Here is a 21,715-nt window from a genome sequence, read left to right on the forward strand (position 1 = left end):
CCAGTCATAATCATTAAAAATCCTGATTACACCACCCCCTGGCAGTGACAGCACCCTTCCACCCCCACCCTGGCTCACAGACCTTCTGATATAATTATCTCATCAATCTTCCTTTCTCTGGCTTCAACCAAAAACCAGGCAGAAATGCCCTGCAGAACTGAGAAAGTTCTGACAGGGCCCGCCACTCTTCTGGGAGCTCAATCCACCAAGTAGGGCCAGGATAAAAAAAGAAAAAAAGCCCAGGCCCTGGTCAAAGCCAGGTAAACCTCCCTCGGGCTGGTAATCTCCAACATATTCATGCCTGCAGAGTGAAGAGCCCTGCAAGGGGCATAAGGAGATAAGCGGTCCTCCAGCTAGCAGGAGCCCTGACCACAGATGGCCTTAAAGGTTAATACCAGGCTGCAACTTGATCTTGAACTTGATCCAGGCTGCAACCAGTAACCATGCAGCTGCCTCAGCACAGGCTGGATGTGTGCCCTCCAAGATGTACCCGTGAGGACCCTAGCAGCTGCATTTTGCACCAGTTGCAATTTCCAGGTCAAGGACAAGGGTAGACCCATGCAATCTAATCTGGAGGTGACCGTTGCATGGATGACTGTGGTCAAGCAGTCTGAGGACACATAGGGCTCTAGTAGCTTCGCCTGGTGCAGATGGAAGAACGTTGTGCATGCTACCCCTGTGACCAGGGCATCCAGAGAAAGGGGGGAATCCAGGACCACTCCCAAGTTACCGGCAGAGGGTGTAATGTTGAGCTGAGTATCCAAGGTGGGTAGGCACACTTCCTGGTCTGTAGCCTTCCTGCCCAGCAACAGGACCTCTGTCTTGGAGGCGTTGAGTTCCAGGCAACTCTACTCTAACCATCAGGTGATTGCTTCTAATTACCTGGCAAGTTTATCGGGGTGGGGGAGCTTGGGTTGCTGTCCACTAGAATCATAGAATCATAGAGTTGGAAGGGGCCATACAGGCCATCTAGTCCAACCCCCTGCTCAACGCAGGATCAGCCCTAAGCATCCTAAAGCATCCAAGAAAAGTGTGTATCCAACCTTTGCTTGAAGACTGCCAGTGAGGGGGAGCTCACCACCTCCTTAGGCAGCCTATTCCACTGCTGAACTACTCTGAGTGTGAAAATTTTTTTCCTGATATCTAGCCTATATCATTGTATAGGAGATAGAGCTGGATGTAATCTGCATATTGGTGACATTCCAGCCATAGCTCCAGACCAGCTGGGCCAAGGGGTGCATAAAGATGTTAAACAAACTGGGGGAGAGGACTGCGCCCTGAGGAACCTCACAGGGGAGTTGATAGGGACGCATCGACTCTTCCCCCACTGCCACCCTCTGTGTCCTCTTTTGCAGAAAATAGTGCAACCACTGTATGGCCATTTGAGAGTTACTTGAAGCCATGAAATGTATCCCCCAAGGGGCTTCCAGTTCCCTTTCTGTATCAATCAGGGCAGAAATGTCCTCACTAATGCCTCACAGCCAATTGACCAAAATTTTGGTACTCTTCTTTGAGGGCTTTACAACACTTAGGTCTCCCGGCAGAGATCACTGGCATCATGATTCAGGCCAGGAAGCCAGCCACCAGATGGATCTACAATCATACCTGGAAGGCCTTCGGCAATTGGGCCACTAGGCATGGTGTTGTCTCTACCAACCCATCCTACAAAGATGTCATTGCCTTCCTCTATGAGGGCAGGACACAAGATCTTCGCGCAGCCAAGCTGCAATGCCTTGAATGTGGTACTGGGTCTAGACCATGCAATTCCCTCACGGCAAACGCCTACATTCTCCGCTTCCTCAAAGAAGCACAACAGCTGGCCTTGCCGGTCCAACATCGTTTTCCCATCTGGAGGCTGTCCATCATTCTTAGGGCCTTAACCAGGGCACCATTCAAACCCCTCAGGTGGGCAGAACTCAGATTCCTCATGTGGAGGTTGGCCTTTCTGGTGGCCAGAAAGGTATCAGAATTGGCCACCCTCTCGTCCAATAAAGAACTATGCAGCTTAAAGAACAATGCGATAGTACTACCTATGGACCCTAGCTATACTCTGAAAGTTTCTTCTCGCTTCCACTTAGAACAACCAGTGACCCTGCCGGCATATCAGAAAAGGAGCTTTACAAGCTGGATGTGTACAGGTTGTTGCGCATTTACTTGAAAAGAACGGCAGACTTCAGATGCTCAGATGCTCTCTTCATCTTGCACAGCTCAGTCAGCATGGGCAAGAAGGCATCCACTTTTACCACCGCCTACTGGGTCAAACAAAGAGCCTCTTGTGGCGCAGAGTGTTAAGGCAGCAGACATGCAGTCTGAAGCTCTGCCCATGAGACTGGGAGTTCAATCCCAGCGGCCGGTTCAAGGTTGACTCAGCCTTCCATCCTTCCGAAGTTGGTAAAATGAGTACCCAGCTTGCTGGGTGGTAAACGGTAATGACTGGGGAAGGCACTGGCGTATTGAGTCTGCTAAGAAAATGCTAGAGGGCATCACCCCAAGGGTCAGACATGACTTGGTGCTTGCACAGGGGATACAATATGCAGAGCGGCGACATGGGTGTCCTTCTCCACCTTTATCCGGCATTATCACATTGACCAAATGGATTCCCTGGAAGTTAACTGAATGTAGCAGGGCTTGGGAAGAACCAGAGAGTCCGGCTCCTGGTCTACTGCAAACATTTGCATTTCAATTGCCCTACCTGAGCTAGCAGAGGCGTGACCTCACAGAATCACAGAATGATAGAGCTGGAAGGGGCAATAGAGGCGACCTAGTCCAACCCCCTGCTCAACGCAGGATCAGCCCAAAGCATCCAAGAAAAGTGTGTATCCAACCTCTGCTTGAAGACTGCCAGTGAGGGGGAGCTCGCCAGCTCCTTAGGCAGCCTATTCCACTGCTAACTACTCTCAATGTGAATTCCCCCCCCCCTGATATCTAGCCTATATCGTTGTACTTGTAGTTTAAACCCATTACTGCGCGTCCTTTCTTCTGCAGCCAATGGGAACAGCATCCTGCCCCCCTCCAAGTGACAACATTTCAAATACTTAAAGAGGGCTATCATGTCCCCTCTCAACTTCCTTTTCTCCAGGCTGAACATTCCCAAGTCCCTCAACCTATCTTCATAGGGCTTGGTCCCTTGGCCCCAGATCATCTTCGTCGCTCTCCTCTGTACCCTTTCAATTTTATCGACGTCCTTCTTGAAGTGAGGCCTCCAGAACTGCACACAGTACTCCAGGTGTGGTCTGACCAGCGCCATATACAATGGGACTATGACATCTTGTGATTTTGATGTGATGCCCCTGTTGATACAGCCCAAAATGGCATTTGCCTTTTTTACCGCTGCATCACACTGCCTGCTCATGTTTGACCTAACCAGTCTGGATGACTTCTGTCCCACTGAAGGAGAACTATTCAGTAGAAAGTAACCAACTCAGAGATTGGGTATGTATCTCAGAAACCTTGATTGATAGATCATTAATCTTGCAATCACCATGGTACAAACTAATCAAAACAAATCACTTCAGATCTTCCTACTTAGTCTCTTATTCACCTCATAGTCTCAGATGCGACTTCAAATATTGTCAACAGCTCTACTGAGTGGACGATACCATAAAACACCAAAAGATCAATGCTTCTATATTTGTGGAGCCTTAATTCTGGAGGATCTCCCACATTACATTCTAACAACCATTGTATACAGATCCTAGGGCCAAATTCCTTGCTGGCCTACTGGATGGGCTAAATGATAAATCCAACCACAAAAAACTTGTGTTCTTATTATAAGATACTAATCCATTTGTCTAACAGAATGTCATTATTTGCCCTTCCAGCTAAGAAAATAAGGGTCAAAGTGGTTCTGCAGAGAGCAAATACCTAGAATAATTGTAGGATAAGTGAATATATGTAATCTAGAAATTTTCTTATGCTGATTAGTAATGATCTGTGATTGCTCATTCTCCTATTTACTATTATATTGCTGATTTGAAATATTTTAAATCTTTTAAAATCTTCTTTTAATATTAAAATGGCCTATGGCTACATGCAATAAAATCTGACTTGACTAATTCATTTCACAGAATATTCATTAAGTCTTGTGCTTCGTTGACTAAAATAGAGGCTGAGCCAGGAAGGAGGCGAACAGTTGTAGGGCAAGAGGACATGGTCAAGCCTCAGATAGCAACTCCTCTCTGTGGCCCAAGACGTCCGCCACTGATGTCCAGTAATTTGGATGTACATTAGATTAAGAGTCTGCAACAGCTGCGCTGCTTATCCAGAAAGAACGGATCAGTTTAAGTGTCTCTGGGTACAGTTGCTGGCTGTGTCATTTTCCTGCCAGACAGCATGGAGATCAAATTCTCTCTCAATATCGTTTTCTTCATTCCCAACCCAGCAACTCATATTCTATTATGAGTTGATATGTTTTTGTTATATGGATTTTGATAGTGTTCTATGTAAATGTTCCAAAATGTTTTAAGTAAACCGCCCAGAGCCATAGGGAAGGGAGGTATAAAAATCTAAATTAAATAAATAAATAAATAAATTACCCATCTTACCAAATGACTGGTGTCCATATCAATGGAATGAAGAAAATGCCGACAATCCTGAAATGGAACTGCACAGCCTGGAACTCTTAAGGCCTTTAATGCATCCTGTTTAGTTGACACATTTCAGCTACAATGGCTACATGCTGTAATTCACTCTCCAAGGAAAAGACTTGGAGGTCGGCTATGTGAGCAGTTTCCAGGTAAACCTTCACAACGGACTCCCAGTAGCGCTAGTAGAGAGCACATCAAGCCGCCACCAACTGGCTTGTGGAGACGCCAGGGTGCAGTTCTCCTTCCAATTCTATTCAATATTATGCTCCCTCTTGCTCAACTGGTGCAGAGGCTGGGGCTGGTTTCCTGATATCTAGCCTATAACGTTGTTGAGAGGCATTTAGCTGCACTGGATGAGTTCATATCCCCTGGCCCCTATGAAATGCACCGAGAGTACTCAAAGAACTTTCCAGAGAACTTGCACAGCCCTTGTCCATCATCTTCAGAACGTCTTTAAGGACTGGAGATGTCCCAGAGGACTGGAAGAGAGCAAACGTTATTCCGATCATCAAAAAAGGGAGGAAGGATGACCCGGGAAACTACAGACCAGTGAGTCTGACCTCTGTTGTGGGGAAGATAATGGAGCAGATATTAAAGGGTCTGCAAACATCTGGAGGACAATTTGGTGATCCAAGGAAGTCAGCATAGATTTGTCTTCAACAGGTCCTGCCAGACCAACCTAGTTTCCTTTTTTGACCAAGTAACAGGTTTGCTGGACAGTGGAAATTCGGTTGATGTCATTTACTTGGATTTTAGTAAAGCTTTTGACAAGGTTCCCCATGATGTTCTGATGGATAAGTTGAAGGACTGCAATCTGGATTTTCAGATAGTTAGGTGGATAGGGAATTGTTAGAGAACCGCACTCAAAGAGTTGTTGTCAATGGTGTTTCATCAGACTGGAGAGAGGTGAGTAGCGGGGTACCTCAGGGCTCGGTGCTTGGTACGGTACTTTTTAACATATTTATTAATGATCTAGATGAGGGGGTGGAGGGACTACTCATCAAGTTTGCAGATGACACCAAATTGGGAGGATTGGCAAATACTCCGGAAGATAGAGACAGAGTTCGAGATCTGAACATAATGGAAAAATGGGCAAATGAGAACAAGATGCAATTTAATAAAGATAAGTGTAAAGTTCTGCATCTGGGTCAGAAAAATGAAAAGCATGCCTACTGGATGGGGGATACGCTTCTAGGTAGCACTGTGTGTGAACGAGACCTTGGGGTACTTGTGGATTATAAACTAAACATGAGCAGGCAGTGTCATGCAGCGGTAAAAAAGGTAAATGCCATTTTGGGCTGTATCAACAGAGGCATCACATCAAAATCACAAGATGTCATAGTCCCTTTGCATATGGCACTGGTCAGACCACACCTGGAGTACTGTGTACAGTTCTGGAGGCCTCACTTCAAGAAGGACATAGATAAAATTGAAAGGGTACAGAGGAGAGTGACAAAGATGATCTGGGGCCAAGGGACCAAGCCCTATGAAGATACGTTGAGGTACTTGGGAATGTTCAGCCTGGAGAAAAGGAGGTTGAGAGGGGACATGATAGCCCTCTTTAAATATTTGAAAGGTTGTAACTTGGAGGAGGGCTGCAGAGGAGAGGACACGCAGTAATGGGTTTAAACTTCAAGTACAACGATATAGGCTAGATATCAGGAAAAAATTTTTCACAGAGTAGTTCAGCAGTGGAATAGGCTGCCTAAGGAGGTGGTGAGCTCCCCCTCACTGGCAGTCTTCAAGCAACGGTTGGAGACACACTTTTCTTGGATGCTTTAGGATGCTTAGGGCTAATCCTGTGTTGAGCAGGGGGTTGGACTAAATGGCCTGTATGGCCCCTTCCAACTCTATGATTCTATGATTCTATGAGTTTTGTGTATTTGGGGAAGGTTGGCCCTGATCGCTGTTATAGCATCTCAGGGCTTCACTGTTCCACTTGTGGGTAGTTATGTGCTGGGTGTAGGGTGTGTATCGTTGTGGGTAGTCCCGATCACCTGTTGTGGCACTTCAGGGTTGCCCAGTCCGGAGGTGTGTAGTGTATGAGTGAACTGTGCGTTATTCATTTTGGGTTGGGACTGGAGGTTTATGAATTGGGTGGGGTTCAGTTGGGCAGTTAGGGTTGTTTGGTAAGTGGGGGTAAATTGTTAGGTTTGATCAATTGGTTGGTTGGATTAATTACTTCAGGCTGGGTTCAAGTAACTCAATTTGTGGAAATTAATTTTTTAATTGGTAGGGTTAATTGTTTTGGGTGGGTTGGGGTAGAATTTAGTTGTTTGGGGTGGAGGTTAGTTTTTTATTTGGTAGAATTAAATTTTTTGGGTGGGTTTCAATAGGTCAGTTGATGGTATTTAATTGTGTTGTGTTGGTATAGACCAGTTGATGGCAGTTAACTGTATTTGGTGGGTGGATGGGCAAAGGTGTTAATTTAGTATGGAATCAATCAGGATTAATTAATCGTATTGGTTTGGGGTAGATCAGTTAGTGGCAATTTATTGTTTTGGCTGAGTAGTTGGGTGGGAATGTTGATTTAATTTGGTTTGGCTAGGTAGGTGGGTGGAGACGTTAATTTAATTTGGAGTCAATCAGGTGTGGGTTGGTAGCTGGTGAAGGGATTGGGCTATCTTTGTCTCCCTCTTTGATTCCCCCCCCCCTTTTTGATTTTGGAATGTTATCCCTTTCCCTCCCCCTTTTCTTTATTTCCTTCCTGTCTCCTCTCTCATTCTCTTTCCCCTTTTTTCCTCCTTCTTTCCCGCCTCCCCTTTCCCCCCTTTTTCTCCTTCTTCCCCCTCCCCTCTCCCCTCCTTTCCCCCTTCTTTCCCCCTCCCCTCTCCCCCCCTTTTTTCCTTCTTCCCAACTCCCCTCTTTTTCTGTGCACATCACAATGTTCCCGCCTGATTCTTCTCACAGTTGTTGGTAGTTTGGCTGGTGTCTTCTTTTTTCCTTCATGTACAGTACTAGTCCTCCACCTCTTCGATCTATTCTGTTTTTTCTGAACAGTTCATATCCATCCACTATTCCAGTCATGAGAATCATTCCACCAAGTTTCTGTGGTGCCTACTAGATCATACCTTTCCATCAGCATGAGAAGTTCCAGCTCTTCCTTCTTATTGCCCATGCTTCGGGCGTTAGTATAAAGGCATCTGAATCCTTTTACTTTTGGTTCCCTCTGAGCTGGCCTTCCTGGTTGGGATGCCCCCGATCGGTCTCCTTCCTTACATTCCCTATGTTGAATATCTCCTTCCCCTTGTGGCTTCAGTTTAAAGCTCTCCTGAGGAATCTCCCCAGGTTCCTGCCAAACACATTCTTCCCCAACTTCGACAAGTGCTAGTAGGCCTTCTTCAAGAAAGCCTATCCCATGGTCCCAGAACCAAATCTCTCCTGCCGGCACCAACTACGCAGCCACTGATTCACCTCCATTATCTTCCTCTCCCAACGCATTCCTCTTCCTTTGACAGGCAAGATTGAAGAAAATACCACCATTTGCTTGAGGTTCCTCCCTAGATCTTGATAGTCTATTTTAATAGGAGCGATGGTATTCACGGACATGTCATTCGTTCCCACGTGGACCATCACAAATGGGTAGCGATCCATAGATTTGAGGAGTTTGGGCAGCCGTTCTGAAACGTCTTTAATTTTTGCCCCTGGCAAGCAACACACCTTTCAGGTTAGGGGGTCGGGCCCAGCCACATGGCGATTCATTCCTCTAAGTAGGAAGTCTCCAATTACCAGTACTCTCCTTTTTTTTTTCCTTCTTAACACTATTTCCTTCTATCCCCTTGGCCTCTTCACTTTGTCTTAGACTTTGTTTTGGAACCTCTTCCCTCGTTGACCCTTGCACCTCTTCTGCAAGGGTCTGAAATCTATTCCGGAGCTCTAAAGGCCCCGAGAACCGTCTCGTTCTACACCATTGAGTCTTTTTCCTAACTGTCTTCAGGGGCCCCATAATGAGATCAATCCCCTTGACTGGTTCTCAACAGTGGTTCTCAACCTGGGAGTTGGGACTCCTTTTAGGGATCAAACGATCCTTTCACAGAGCCAGTTTGGTGTAGTGGTTAGGAGTGCGGACTTCTAATCTGGCATGCACTCTCCCACATGCAGCCAGCTGGGTGACCTTGGGCTCGCCACGGCACTGATAAAACTGTTCTGACTGAGTAGGAATATCAGGGCTCTCTCAGCCTCACCCACCCCACAGGTTGTCTGTTGTGGGGAGAGGAAGGGAAGGTGACTGTAAGCTGCTTTGAGCCCCCTTCGGGTAGAGAAAAGCGGCATATAAGAACTGATTCTTCTTCTTCATGGCAGGGTGAGCAGCTTAGCCAGTGGGGACGCATCATCACTGTTGCCGTTCCTCCTGCAGGTGCCCACGCCCAGCTGCCAGCTGCTCCAGCAGTGTCTCCAGTGCGGCAGTTTCCCGCCAGGCGCTCCAGGTGGCGATGCAGCTTGGCAGCCTTGGGCTCCAGGCAGCGATGGTGCAGCTCCTGCAGCTGTGCACTCAGCCTCTTCAGGCGCGGTCACTCACCACGCAGTGTGTTCCACTTCAGCACCACCTCCCTATGGGCCCGGCTCAGCTCAGCTCAGCCACCTCCTCCTCCACCGTGGGCTGCCACTCCTGCCCATGCTGCTAGCTCTCACACCAGGCGCCCGTTCTCCTCCTGGACACGTGCCCTGGCCAAGCCCAGACACAACAAGAAGCTCTGCTCTTAGGCCTGCTTGTGTTGCCTCCCCCAAATCATGGGTATTCTTGGCTTCTCCACCACCCTTCCCTCCAAGGGGAACGTAAAGTGGCCCACATTCCTTTAATGATGTCTCCAAATCAATTTTGGTTATTTGGTTTGTACCCCTCTCTTCTCTCCAAGGGGGTCCCAAAATGGCGGACATCGCTCCTTTTCCATTTCATCCACACAACAGCCTTGCAGGGTAGGTCAAGATAGAGCGTTCGTCTGTCTGGAGCAGTGGAAAACAGTGAGATTGGCATGGTGGGACAAGAGGCAGAACTGAACTGAGAAACCCCGAGGAAAAAAACAGTTTATATGAAATCATGAACAATGGATCTTCACGCCATTGGTCAGCTTCGGTTTAATTTCTCTAAAAGAACCCTTGCATAATTTTATAGTTGGGGGTCACCACAACATGAGGAACTGTATTAAAGGGTTGCGGCATTAGGAAGGTTGAGAACCACAGCTTTAGAAGGATGCTCATGAGTTGGAAAGTGTCCAGTGGAGGGCAACAAAGATAGTGAGGGGTCTGAATATCAAATTCTGCAAAGAAAGGCTGAAGGGGTTGGGTATGTTTAGCCTGGAAAGCAGATGACTGAGAGCCCTATAGAACCGGGGTGGCCAAACTGTGGCTCTCCAGATGTCCACATACTACAATTCCCATGACATCTGGAGAGCCACAGTTTGGCCACCCCTGCTACAGAGGGTGGAGTGGATTGTTGTTCCAGAAGGTCAGATCAGAATTAGCAGATTGAAATTATATCAAAAGAGTTTTTGGCTAAACATTAGAAGAAGAAGAGTTGGTTTTTATATGCCACTTTTCTCTACCTGAAAGAGTCTCAAAGTAGCTTACAATTGCCGTCCCTTTCCTCTCCCCACAACAGACACCCTGTGAGGTGGGTGAGATGGAGAGAGCCCTGATATTATCGCTCGATCAGAATAGCTTTATCAGTGCTGTGGCGAACCCATGGTCACCCAGCTGGCTGCATGTGGGGGAGGAACGGGAAATCAAACCTGGCTCTCCAGATTATAAATCTGCGCTCCCAACCACTACACCAAGCTCAGGAGAAGTATGGAGAACTTCTTGTAGGGAGAACTTCCTAACTGTTGGAGCAGTTCCTCAGTGGAACAAGTTGTAATGCTGATTCTATGACTAACTATATTTTTAGGCAGATTGTGTGACAGAGGGCAGGAAGAGATTAAACAGTATTTGGCTTTCATGGCCCCCTCTTATATGATCAGAGTAATACTAATCCCCACTCTTAGGTCAGGACGTAATTTTCCTACAGGCCATAGTGATCCTGGAGGTTTCTTGCCTTTATCTGGGCATAGAGCAAGGTTCACAGGGGGAGGAGCTGGGAACTTCCTGCCTTGTACAGAAGGCCGGTGCAGATGACCCTTGGGGTACCTATTAGCTCTATGTTTCTATTCATCTCATATTTGCCTGTGGTTTTTTAAAACCATACAAAAATCCTGCCAGACCAGTTTGATCAGAGGGGAAAGTAGGATGTGTGTCTATACCACATACTGATCCCCCTTTTTAGACCACCTTCATCCTTAGAGTCAAACTATCCTGACCAAGGGAGTTCCAGGGCTGGAATGAACAGCATTTTTTGGACACAGCATTTTGAGGAATGGATCGCCATGTGGCTGGGCCCGACCCCCTAACCCGAGAGGTGTGTGAGGAATGGATCGCCATGTGGCTGGGCCCGACCCCCTAACCCGAGAGGTGTGTTGCTTGCCAGGGGCGAAAATTAAAGATGTTTCAGAAAGGCTGCCCAAACTCCTCAAATCTACAAATCTACAGATCGCTACCCATTTGTGATGGTCCATGTGGGAACGAATGACATGTCCCTGAATACCATCGCTCCTATTAAAAAAGACTATCAAGATCTGGGGAGGAAGCTCAAGCAAATGGGGGCACAAGTGGTATTCTCTTCAATCTTGCCTGTCAAGGGAAGAGGAATGCATCGGGAGAGGAAGATAATGGAGGTGAATCACTGGCTGCGTAGTTGGTGCCGGCAGGAGAGATTTGGTTTCTGGGACCATGGGATAGGCTTTCTTGAGGAAGGCCTACTAGCACCTGATGGACTGCACTTATCGAAACTGGGGAAGAATGTGTTTGGCAGGAACCTGGGGAGATTCATCAGGAGAGCTTTAAACTAAAGCCACTAGGGGAAGGAGACGATCAACATAGGGAGTGTATGGAAGGAAAACGATCGGAGGCAGCCCAACCGGCAAGGCCAGCTCATAGGGAACCAAAAGTAAAAGGATTCAGTTGTCTTTATACTAACGCCCGAAGCATGGGCAATAAAAAGGAAGAGCTGGAACTTCTCATGCTGATGGAAAGGTATGATCTAGTAGGCATCACAGAAACTTGGTGGAATGATTCTCATGACTGGAATTTAATGGTGGATGGATATGAACTGTTCAGAAAAAACAGAATAGATCGAAGAGGTGGAGGAGTGGCACTGTATGTGAGGAAAGGGCTTACCTGTCAGGAAATTCTAGTGAAGGAGAGCATATCTGCAGTGGAAAGCATCTGGGTGAAAATAAGCGAGGGGAAAACAAACAGTGTGGTGGTTGGTGTCTGCTACCGACCGCCTGACCAACGAGAGGATGTGGATGCTGCACTTTGTGAGCAGCTTGAGAAAATATCCAAACGGCAGGACCTTGTCATCATGGGTGACTTCAATTTCCCAGATGTGTGCTGGGAAACTAACTCTGCGAAGCGTCCTCAGTCATGCAAGTTTCTGACCTGCCTGGCTGATAATTTCATTTATCAAATGGTAGATGAACCCACAAGAGGTTCAGCCATACTGGACTTAATACTGACCAACAGGCAAGAGTTGGTGGATGAGGTGAAGGAGGTGGGGACCCTAGGGGGAAGTGACCATGTCCTCATAGAATTCCTTTTGAGATGGGGAGCCAAGGAAGCTTGTAGCCAGACGCGGATGTTGGATTTTCGTAGGGCAAACTTTAATAAACTCAGAGACATGATGAGTGTCATACCATGGACGAGAATGCTGGAAGGGAAGGGAGCATGTGAAGGGTGGGCGCTACTCAAACAAGAGCTATTGCATGCTCAATCAATGACTATTCCAGAAAGACGAAAACACTGCAGGAGCTCTAAGAAGCCTATTTGGATGAACAGAGAACTTCAAGAGGAACTAAGAAAGAAAAGGAAAATGTTCAGGAAATGGAGGGAAGGACAGAGCTCTAAAGAAGAGTACCTACAGGTTACTAGGCACTGTAGATCAATCATCAGAAAGGCCAAAGCTGAGAGTGAGCTAAGATTGGCCAGGGAAGCCCATTGTAACAAGAAAAGATTTTTCAGTTATGTGAGGAGCAAACGTAAAGTCAAGGAGGCAATAGGCCCACTGTTGGGTGCAGATGGACAAACTCTAACGAAAGATGCAGAGAAAGCAGAAAGGCTTAGTGCCTATTTTACATCAGTTTTTTCCCACAGGTCAAAGTGTTTAGGCACATCTAGAGATGGCTGTAGCCAAAGGATAGTGTCTGGGTGGCAGGTTAACATGGATAGAGAGGTTGTCGAGAGGCATTTAGCTGCACTGGATGAGTTCAAATCCCCTGGTCCAGATGAAATGCACCCGAGAGTACTCAAAGAACTTTCCAGAGAACTTGCACAGCCCTTGTCCATCATCTTCGGAACCTCTTTAAGGACTGGAGATGTCCCGGAGGACTGGAAAAGAGCAAACGTTATTCCGATCTTCAAAAAAGGGAGGAAGGATGACCCAGGAAACTACAGACCAGTGAGTCTGACCTCTGTTGTGGGGAAGATAATGGAGCAGATATTAAAGGGAGCGATCTGCAAACATCTGGAGGACAATTTGGTGATCCAAGGAAGTCAGCATGGATTTGTCTCCAACAGGTCCTGCCAGACCAACCTAGTTTCCTTTTTTGACCAAGTAACAGGTTTGCTGGATCGGGGAAATTCGGTTGATGTCATTTACTTGGATTTTAGTAAAGCTTTTGACAAGGTTCCCCATGATGTTCTGATGGATAAGTTGAAGGACTGCAATCTGGATTTTCAGATAGTCAGGTGGATAGGGAATTGGTTGGAGAACCGCACTCAAAGAGTTGTTGTCAATGGTGTTTCATCAGACTGGAGAGAGGTGAGTAGCGGGGTACCTCAGGGCTCGGTGCTCGGCCCGGTACTTTTTAACATATTTATTAATGATCTAGATGAGGGGGTGGAGGGACTACTCATCAAGTTTGCAGATGACACCAAATTGGGAGGACTGGCAAATACTCCAGAAGATAGAGACAGAGTTCAACGAGATCTGAACACAATGGAAAAATGGGCAAATGAGAACAAGATGCAATTTAATAAAGATAAGTGTAAAGTTCTGCATCTGGGTCAGAAAAATGAAAAGCATGCCTACTGGATGGGGGATACGCTTCTAGGTAGCACTGTGTGTGAACGAGACCTTGGGGTACTTGTGGATTGTAAACTAAACATGAGCAGGCAGTGTGATGCAGCAGTAAAAAAGGCAAATGCCATTTTGGGCTGTATCAACAGAGGCATCATATCAAAATCACAAGATGTCATAGTCCCATTGTATACGGCACTGGTCAGACCACACCTGGAGTACTGTGTGCAGTTCTGGAGGCCTCACTTCAAGAAGGACGTAGATAAAATTGAAAGGGTACAGAGGAGAGCGACGAAGATGATCTGGGGCCAAGGGACCAAGCCCTATGAAGATAGGTTGAGGGACTTGGGAATGTTCAGCCTGGAGAAAAGGAGGTTGAGAGGGGACATGATAGCCCTCTTTAAGTATTTGAAAGGTTGTCACTTGGAGGAGGGCAGGATGCTGTTTCTGCTGGCTGCAGAGGAGAGGACACGCAGTAATGGGTTTAAACTTCAAGTACAACGATATAGGCTAGATATCAGGAAAAACTTTTTCACAGTCAGAGTAGTTCAGCAGTGGAATAGGCTGCCTAAGGAGGTGGTGAGCTCCCCCTCACTGGAAGTCTTCAAGCAAAGGTTGGATACACACTTTTCTTGGATGCTTTAGGATGCTTAGGGCTGATCCTGCGTTGAGCAGGGGGTTGGACTAGATGGCCTGTATGTCCCCTTCCAACTCTATGATTCTATGATTCTATGATTGACACTAAAAAAACAGTTGAGAGGGGGGTCTGATCTGAACTGATGTCATGGCAAGAGGGAAGGGGTAGTCAACCCTTTTTCCTGATTGGAAATGTCTCTACATGGCTGCTTTAAACTCCAGTAGGGACAGAAGACAGGCATGATGAGGTACCTACATTTCTTCCAGCAGGGATTACAACAATCCAAGACCATGATTTCTGATCAAGGAAATGGCAAATGGGGGGAAACTACACTAATGGAATCCCAATCTGTATGAACTATGGAATTCCAATATCATATGATTGTTTGGTCTGTCCTCCAATCTGCAAACCATTCCTCAGCAACACCTTTTAATTTAATGAAGCGACTCCTATAGAAGTATGCAGAAGGCACGAGGGCATTCTGTGCTATCTACAGATTTAGCATTGACAAAAGTTTGAATAAGTATGCTTTGGGCTGATTCTGCGTTGAGCAGGGGCTGGACTAGATGGCCTGTATGGCCTCTTCCAACTCTATGATTCTATGAAGTATGCGTTTACATATATCTTCCAGCACATCCTGCATTTGTTTAACTTGGTTCTTCTAAGTATGATGATTATCATCACAAACAACCGGCTTGTGGAGGGTTACAATAAGACATCTCCACAATAAAAACACAGAAACCCCAATCCTTAAAATACAGAGCATACATACAGATGGAAGCAATACCATCCCCCCAACCCTCCCTAATCTCAGACTAACTCCCTTTAAACCTGTGCCACGGGGAAAATAAACAGGGAGATCCTATAATCGTATGGTATATAATGTATATGCTGAGAAGGGCCCAGCTCTTAATTGCTCTGGCCTCAACCAAATGCCTGGCAGAAAAGCTCTGTCTTGCAGGTTCTGCAGCAGTGAAAGAGCTCCGGCAGGGCCCTCAGCACCAGGTTGGGACAAGGACCAAGAAGGCTCTGGCCCTGGTTGAGGCTAGGTTCACCTCTCTCAAGCCAGGGACCAGCCGCCAATTTGCACCCACAGAATGAAGGGCCCTGAAAGGGGGGGGGCATAGGGTGACAGGTGGTCCCTCAGATATATCAGACCAAGACCACGAATGGCCTTAAAGTTCAAAACCAGAACCTTAAACCTGATCCAGAACATCAGTGGTAACCAGTACAGCTGCCTCAGCACAGACTGCATGTGGGCCCTCCAAGATGTCCCTGTGAGGACCGTAGCCGCTGGATTCTGGACCAGCTGCAATTTCTGGGTCAAGGATAAGGGAAGGCCCACGTACAGTGAGTTACAGAAATCAAGCCTGGAGGTGACTGTTGCATGGACCACAGTGGCCAGGTGCTCTGGGGATAGATAGGGTGCTAGTAGCTTTGCCTTGAGAAGATGGGAAAAGACTGTATTTTAGTGACTTGTGCCTCCATAGATAGAGACGCATCAAAGGTCACCCCCAAATTCCTGGCCTTGGGTGAGATCTTAAGTTGCACCCCGGCCAGACTGGGAAGACGTGCTTCCTGATCTGGTCCTTTCCTCCTCCACCACAGGACCTCTGTCTTGGAGGGGCTGAGTTTCAGGCGACTCTGCTCCAACCACCCAGCTATGTCTTACAAACATCTGGCAAATGTTTCCAGGGGGAAGTCTGGGTGGCCTCCATCAGAAGATAAAGTCTTTCGCATATTGGTGAGATCCCAGACCAAAGCTCAAAGCTAGCTGGGCTACTATGCCCACATAGATGCTAAAGAGTGTATGGGAGAGAATTACCCACTGCAGGACCCTACAAGGGAGTCGAAAGGGGTGGGACAACTCATGGTCAACCATGTCAAATGCTGCTGACAGATCTAACAACACAAGGATAGCCGACCCAGCCCCATCCATCCGTCTGTGCAACCAACACTTTCTCTACCCTGTGATCAGGGCAGTAGTCCAACTGGTATGGATCAAGTGCCTCCAAGAATGCCAGGAGCCGAGAATGCCAGGAGCTCATACGTAAAAAATTCAAGACTCATATCTAAAAATGTTGTTTCCAGCAAGAAAATATAAAAGCAAAACCCAGTAATCTAGAAACAGTCAGGATATCTTTGTGCATTAAAGTTAATACATCCGGATTGCTTCCTTATGTAGCTGCACCTTCACAATCCAGCATTGACATTTTCAACATGTAGCATTAAAAGAGGGACCTGTTATTTATTTTAATTTCAGCTGCACATTGTGCAGAGACGAACAATGCAAAGGATATTATTTCAGAGCCCTGGGAAAAATTAGCAAGTCAAATATTGAATCGGCCTCTAGCATATGCTACGGAGATTGCTTTGATCTTATCTCGCCTAAAAGCCCTTTTATTGAATTTAAAGTCTGTGAACACATCTCAGACTGATTTATAAAGCCTATCTGAATGCAAGTTTGAGAAGCAAAAGATGTTTGACAAAGGCAGGAGGGCAAAGAATATTTTAGCTGAAAAATTACTGCATGGATAAAATTAGGGGCAGCATTTTCTAGATCCCATTCCTAAGCAATCTGAGGCAACATGTTTTTTGTTTTTTTGGTAAGTTCAGCCTCAAAACCCAAAGATGAGAGACCCAAAGATGTAATAATCTCACCTCTGGCATAGGGGAGAAGGAAACTCTCTAGAACAGCCCTTTTCAACTTTTTAGTCTTGAGAAACCCTGAAACTTTCTTTAGACTTCAAGAAACCCCAGAAGTGACGTGATCATGCAGAATATGGTTGGGAAGCAGAGCTATGGACATGCCCACCCAGGAGCCCTCCCCTTCCGACCCCTTTCAGACCAATCATTGGTCATTTTGAGAGGAGTTTGGTGGGTTGAAATAGTCATATCACCCAAAAAATGATTAACAAATTAAAAAAATATTAAAAATTAATTAATTCCCACCCATTTGGGAAACCCAGGCTGTCAAGAAATCCCTGGGTTTCACAAACCCTTGTTGAGAAACCTTGCTGTAGAAGGAGGAACACCAACTGTGAATTAACAAGGCAGAGAGCAGAGGGAAAGATAGAGCCTCTCCTGAGTATCCTGTGAGGTGCATTTAGAAACAAGCTGCCAATAGGGTACTCCATTCAGCTGTGCCAACCAGAGGAAGATTTCTTTTTAAAATCTTACATCAGACTTGCCCTATTCTCAACAGTTCAAGATTGATGCATCACATGCGACACGGCAGCATTCCTGTATTGTGCAACATTAGAGCATCTGCTGTGCACGTAGAACATTCCGGTTCGATCCTTGGCAACTCCAAGGATCTCAGACCACAAATATAAAAAAAGACAGACACCCAGAGGAACTGCTTTCACTCAGGGGAGACAGCATGGACCACTTCTTAGACTGAGGAACCCTTCCCATACTCACACAGATGCTCTGAGGTTTACTAGATAGTGCTCCAGTGTCAATAAGTGCTATCATTTTGAATGCTAAAGGACCTGGCAGAATTAGTTTAAAAGTATGATTTTATTAGATCCATGAAGGATAGACACCCCATCATGTCCCGGTAAGACAGAAAAGTGCTCCTCAAAAGTTATATAAATGGCAAGAAAACTTACCATTTTATTATTGATTTCATGAAAATGGATTTCACAGACTTTTTCAACCACATCTTCATTCTCAAAAGTTACAAAGCCAAAGCCTGGGGGGGAAAAGAGAAAAAGAGAGAGAGAGAAACATTAATTTTTTTAAAATTATTTTTTTGCTTTCTGTTGGATTGCCTGCAAAATATTTTTGAAGCACTGTGGGCACACGCATGTATTCACAGCTCAATGTGGTGTGTGAGTGGGGAACAGAATACATTTATTATTGTTGATGCCAAAACCTTAACAACTATACAAACAAAAAGTGGGCGGGAGGGGAAAGTTAAAATAAAAATATCACAAGTGATCAAAATCTTATTTTGTCCATGATACAATCGTAAACTGCTTCTCTGGAGCAGATTAAATAAAAGGGTAAGGGCTGTTGGGGAGGAGTTAGGCTGGGCCCAGTCTGGGATAAAAACTCGGAGGGCCCAATCAGGAGCCGCGAAGCAGTGTCCTCCCCTCACAGTGTCCATCCAGGGTCAAATTGCCAATGGGGAGCCGCGCGAAGCACGGTTCCCCATTGGCAGCTTGGCCCGGTTTTGCCTGGCCCGGCCCAGCTAGGAACTCACCATGCAGATTGAGCTGGCAGCCTGCACGGTGAGTCCTCTAGAACGGGTCATTCTCCCCCCTCAGAAAGGAGCAGGGACGCCGCATCAAAGTTACTCCTGCTCCTTTCCTGCCCTGGGAACCATACCGAGGGGGGTGGACCGCCGTCGTTGGGGGTGTTCACCCGGCCCAAGGAAGAATGCCCCGGGACAAGCCGCGGTGGGGAGGGGGCCCGCCTTCTATTGGCTCTAGGAGCGGCCTCGCAGACGCGGTGAGGCTGCTCCTGGGGCCGGGAGAAGGACCCGGGACGAGCCGTGGGGGGGGGGACCACAGCCTTCACCCGGTCTCAGGAGTTGCCTCGTCACGTTGCTGACGCGGTGAGCCTACTCCTAGGGCCGGGAGAAGGTCCCGGGGTGGGGGGTGGGGCCCCCGCCTTCTCCAGGAAACCAGCCTGCGGCCGGGAGAACAGCCCAGGTCACGGCCCGGTTGCCCCGCGCATCCCAGACCCCTGGCACCCATTTAATTTAATTATAGAATGGGCTTTATTTCTAGTATGAAAATAAAATCAGTAAGAAGTTAATAAACATGGCTAAAAATTACAAGCATGGAATAAAGTAAATGAAAGGGAATAAAGAGTTATACATCAACTAAAATAATTCCTCAGCCATGGAATAAAGTAAATGAAAGGGAATGGAATAAAGTAATGGAATAAAGTAAATGAAAGGGAATAAAGAGTTATACATCAACTAAAATAATTCCTCAGCCATACAAACCTTTTCCTAATGATGATGGTGTGTATGTGTCAATCATTGTTCTATTGTTATTTACTGTTTGTTGTTGTTGTTGTTAGGTGTGAAGTCGTGTCCAACCCATCACAACCCCATGGACAATGATCCTCCAGGCCTTCCTATCCTCTACCATTCCCTGGAGTCCATTTAAGTTGGTACCTACTGCTTCAGTGACTCCATCCAGCCACCTCATTCTCTGTCATCCCCTTCTTCTTTTGCCCTCAATCGCTCCCAGCATTAGGCTCTTCTCCAGGGAGTCCTTCCTTCTCATGAGTTGGCCAAAGTATTTGAGTTTCATCTTCAGGATCTGACCTTCTAAGGAGCAGTCAGGGCTGATCTCCTTTAGAACTGACTGGTTTGTTCACCTTGCAGTCCAAGGGTCTCGCAAGAATCTTCTCCAGCACCAGAGTTCAAAAGCCTCAATTCTTTGACGCTCGGCCTTCCTTATGGTCCAACTTTCACAGCCATACATTGCAACTGGGAATACCATAGCATTGACTAGACGCACTTTTGTTGGCAGGGTGATGTCATAGAATCATAGAATCATAGAGTTGGAAGGGGCCATACAGGCCATCTAGTACAACACCCTGCTCAATGCAGGATGAGCCCAAAGCATCCTAAAGCATCCAAGAAAAGTGTGTATCGAACCTTTGCTTGAAGACTGCCATGTCTCTGTGTTTTAGGAAGCTGTCTAGATTTGCCATAACTTTCCTCCCCAGGAGCAAGCGTCTTTTAATTTCTTTGCTGCAGTCCCCATCTGCGATGATATTGGAACCCAGGAAAATAAAATCTGTCACTACCTCCATTTCTTTCCCATCTATTTGCCAGGAATTGAGAGGGCTGGATGCCATGATCTTTGTTGTCTTGATGTTGAATTTCAAGCCAACTTTTGCACTCTCCTCCTTCACCCGCATCAACAGGCTCTTTATTTCCTCTTCACTTTCTGCCATTAGAAAGTGATATCATCTGCATATTTGAGGTTGTTGATATTTCTCCCTGCAATCTTGATCTCAATTTGTGACTCATCTAACCCCACCTTTCTCATGATGTGCTCTGCATACAAGTTAAATAGGCAATGTGACAGTATACAGCCTTGCTGAACTCCTTTCTCAATTTTGAACCTGTCAGTGATTCCATGCCCAGTTCTCACTGTTGCTTCTTGACCTGCATATAGGTTTCTCAAGATACAAATAAGATGCTCTGGTATTCTCATCTCTTTAAGAACTTGCCACAATTTGTTGTGCTCCACCCAATCAAAGGCTTTAGCATAGTCAATGAAGCAGAAGTAGATGTTCTTCTGGAACTCCCTAGCTTTCTCCATGATCCAGCGTATGTTGGCAATTTGATCTTCGAAATCCTGCCTGTACTTCTGATAGTTCTCGGTCCACATATTGCTGGAGCCTAGCTTGTAGGATTTTGAGCATAACTTTGCTAGCATGAGAAATGAGTGCAATGGTGCGGTAGTTTGAACATTCTTTGGCATTGCCCTTCTTTGGGATTGGAATGTAAACTGACCTTTTCCAATCCTGTGGCCATTGTTGAGTTTTTCAAATTTGCTGGCATATTGAGTATAGCACTTTTACTGCATCATCTTTTAAAATTTTGAATAGTTCTACTGGAATGCTGTCACCACCACTAGCTTTATTGTTGCTCAGACTTCCTAAGGCCCATTTGACTTCACATTCCAGGATGTCTGGCTCCAAGTCAGTAACTACCCCATTGTGGTTATCAGGGATGTTAAGTTCGCTCTTGTATAGTTCCTCTGTATAATTTTGCTACCTTTTTATAATCTCATCTGCTTATGTGAGGTCCCTACCGTTTTGGTCCTTTATCATACCCATCTCTGCATGAAATGTTCTCTTCATACTTACAATTTTCTTGAAAATATCTCTGGTTTTCCCCATTCTATTGTTTTCTTCTATTTGTTTGCACTGTTCATTTAAGAAGGAATTCTTAGCTCTTCTAGCTAGTCTCTGGAATTCAGCGTTCATTTGAGTGTATCTCTTTCTCCCTTGCCTTTCACTTCCCTTCTCTCTTCAGCTATTTGTAAAGCTTCCTCAGACAGCCATTTTGCTTTCTTGCATTTCTTTTTCTTTGGGATGGTTTTAGTCGCTACCTCTTGTACAATGTTGCGAACCTCCGTCCATAGTTCTTCAGGCACTCTGTCTATCAGATCTAATTCCTTAAATCTATTTGTCATTTCTACTGTATATTCGTCAGGGACATGATTTAGTTCATACCTGAGTGGCCTAGTGCTTTTCCCTACTTTCTTCAATTGAAGCCTAAATTTTGCAACAAGAAGCTGATGATCTGAACCACAATCAGTTCTTGGTCTTGTTTTTACTGACTGTATAGAACTTCTCCATCTTTGGCTGCAGAGCACATAGACAATCTGATTTCTGTGTTGA

At 46.1% G+C, this 21,715-nt stretch overlaps 1 protein-coding gene across 28 annotated transcripts in view; it reads right to left on the bottom strand.

Moving 5' to 3' along the window:
- MSI2 (musashi RNA binding protein 2) overlaps positions 1–21,715 on the bottom strand; it is an 833,820-nt gene that overhangs the window by 249,786 nt on the left and 562,319 nt on the right. For all 28 annotated transcript variants that reach the window (XR_013226812.1, XR_013226808.1, XR_013226811.1 and 25 more), the window contains one exon: positions 17,947–18,029. Coding sequence is in view for 20 of the 28 variants with exons in the window: in XM_077312083.1 (XP_077168198.1) it covers positions 17,947–18,029 (83 nt within the window). In the remaining 8 variants the exon portion in view is untranslated. The remainder of the gene's footprint in view (positions 1–17,946; positions 18,030–21,715) is intronic.

This window comes from Paroedura picta, chromosome 15 (genome assembly GCF_049243985.1).
Source record: "Paroedura picta isolate Pp20150507F chromosome 15, Ppicta_v3.0, whole genome shotgun sequence".
NCBI lineage: Eukaryota > Metazoa > Chordata > Lepidosauria > Squamata > Gekkonidae > Paroedura > Paroedura picta.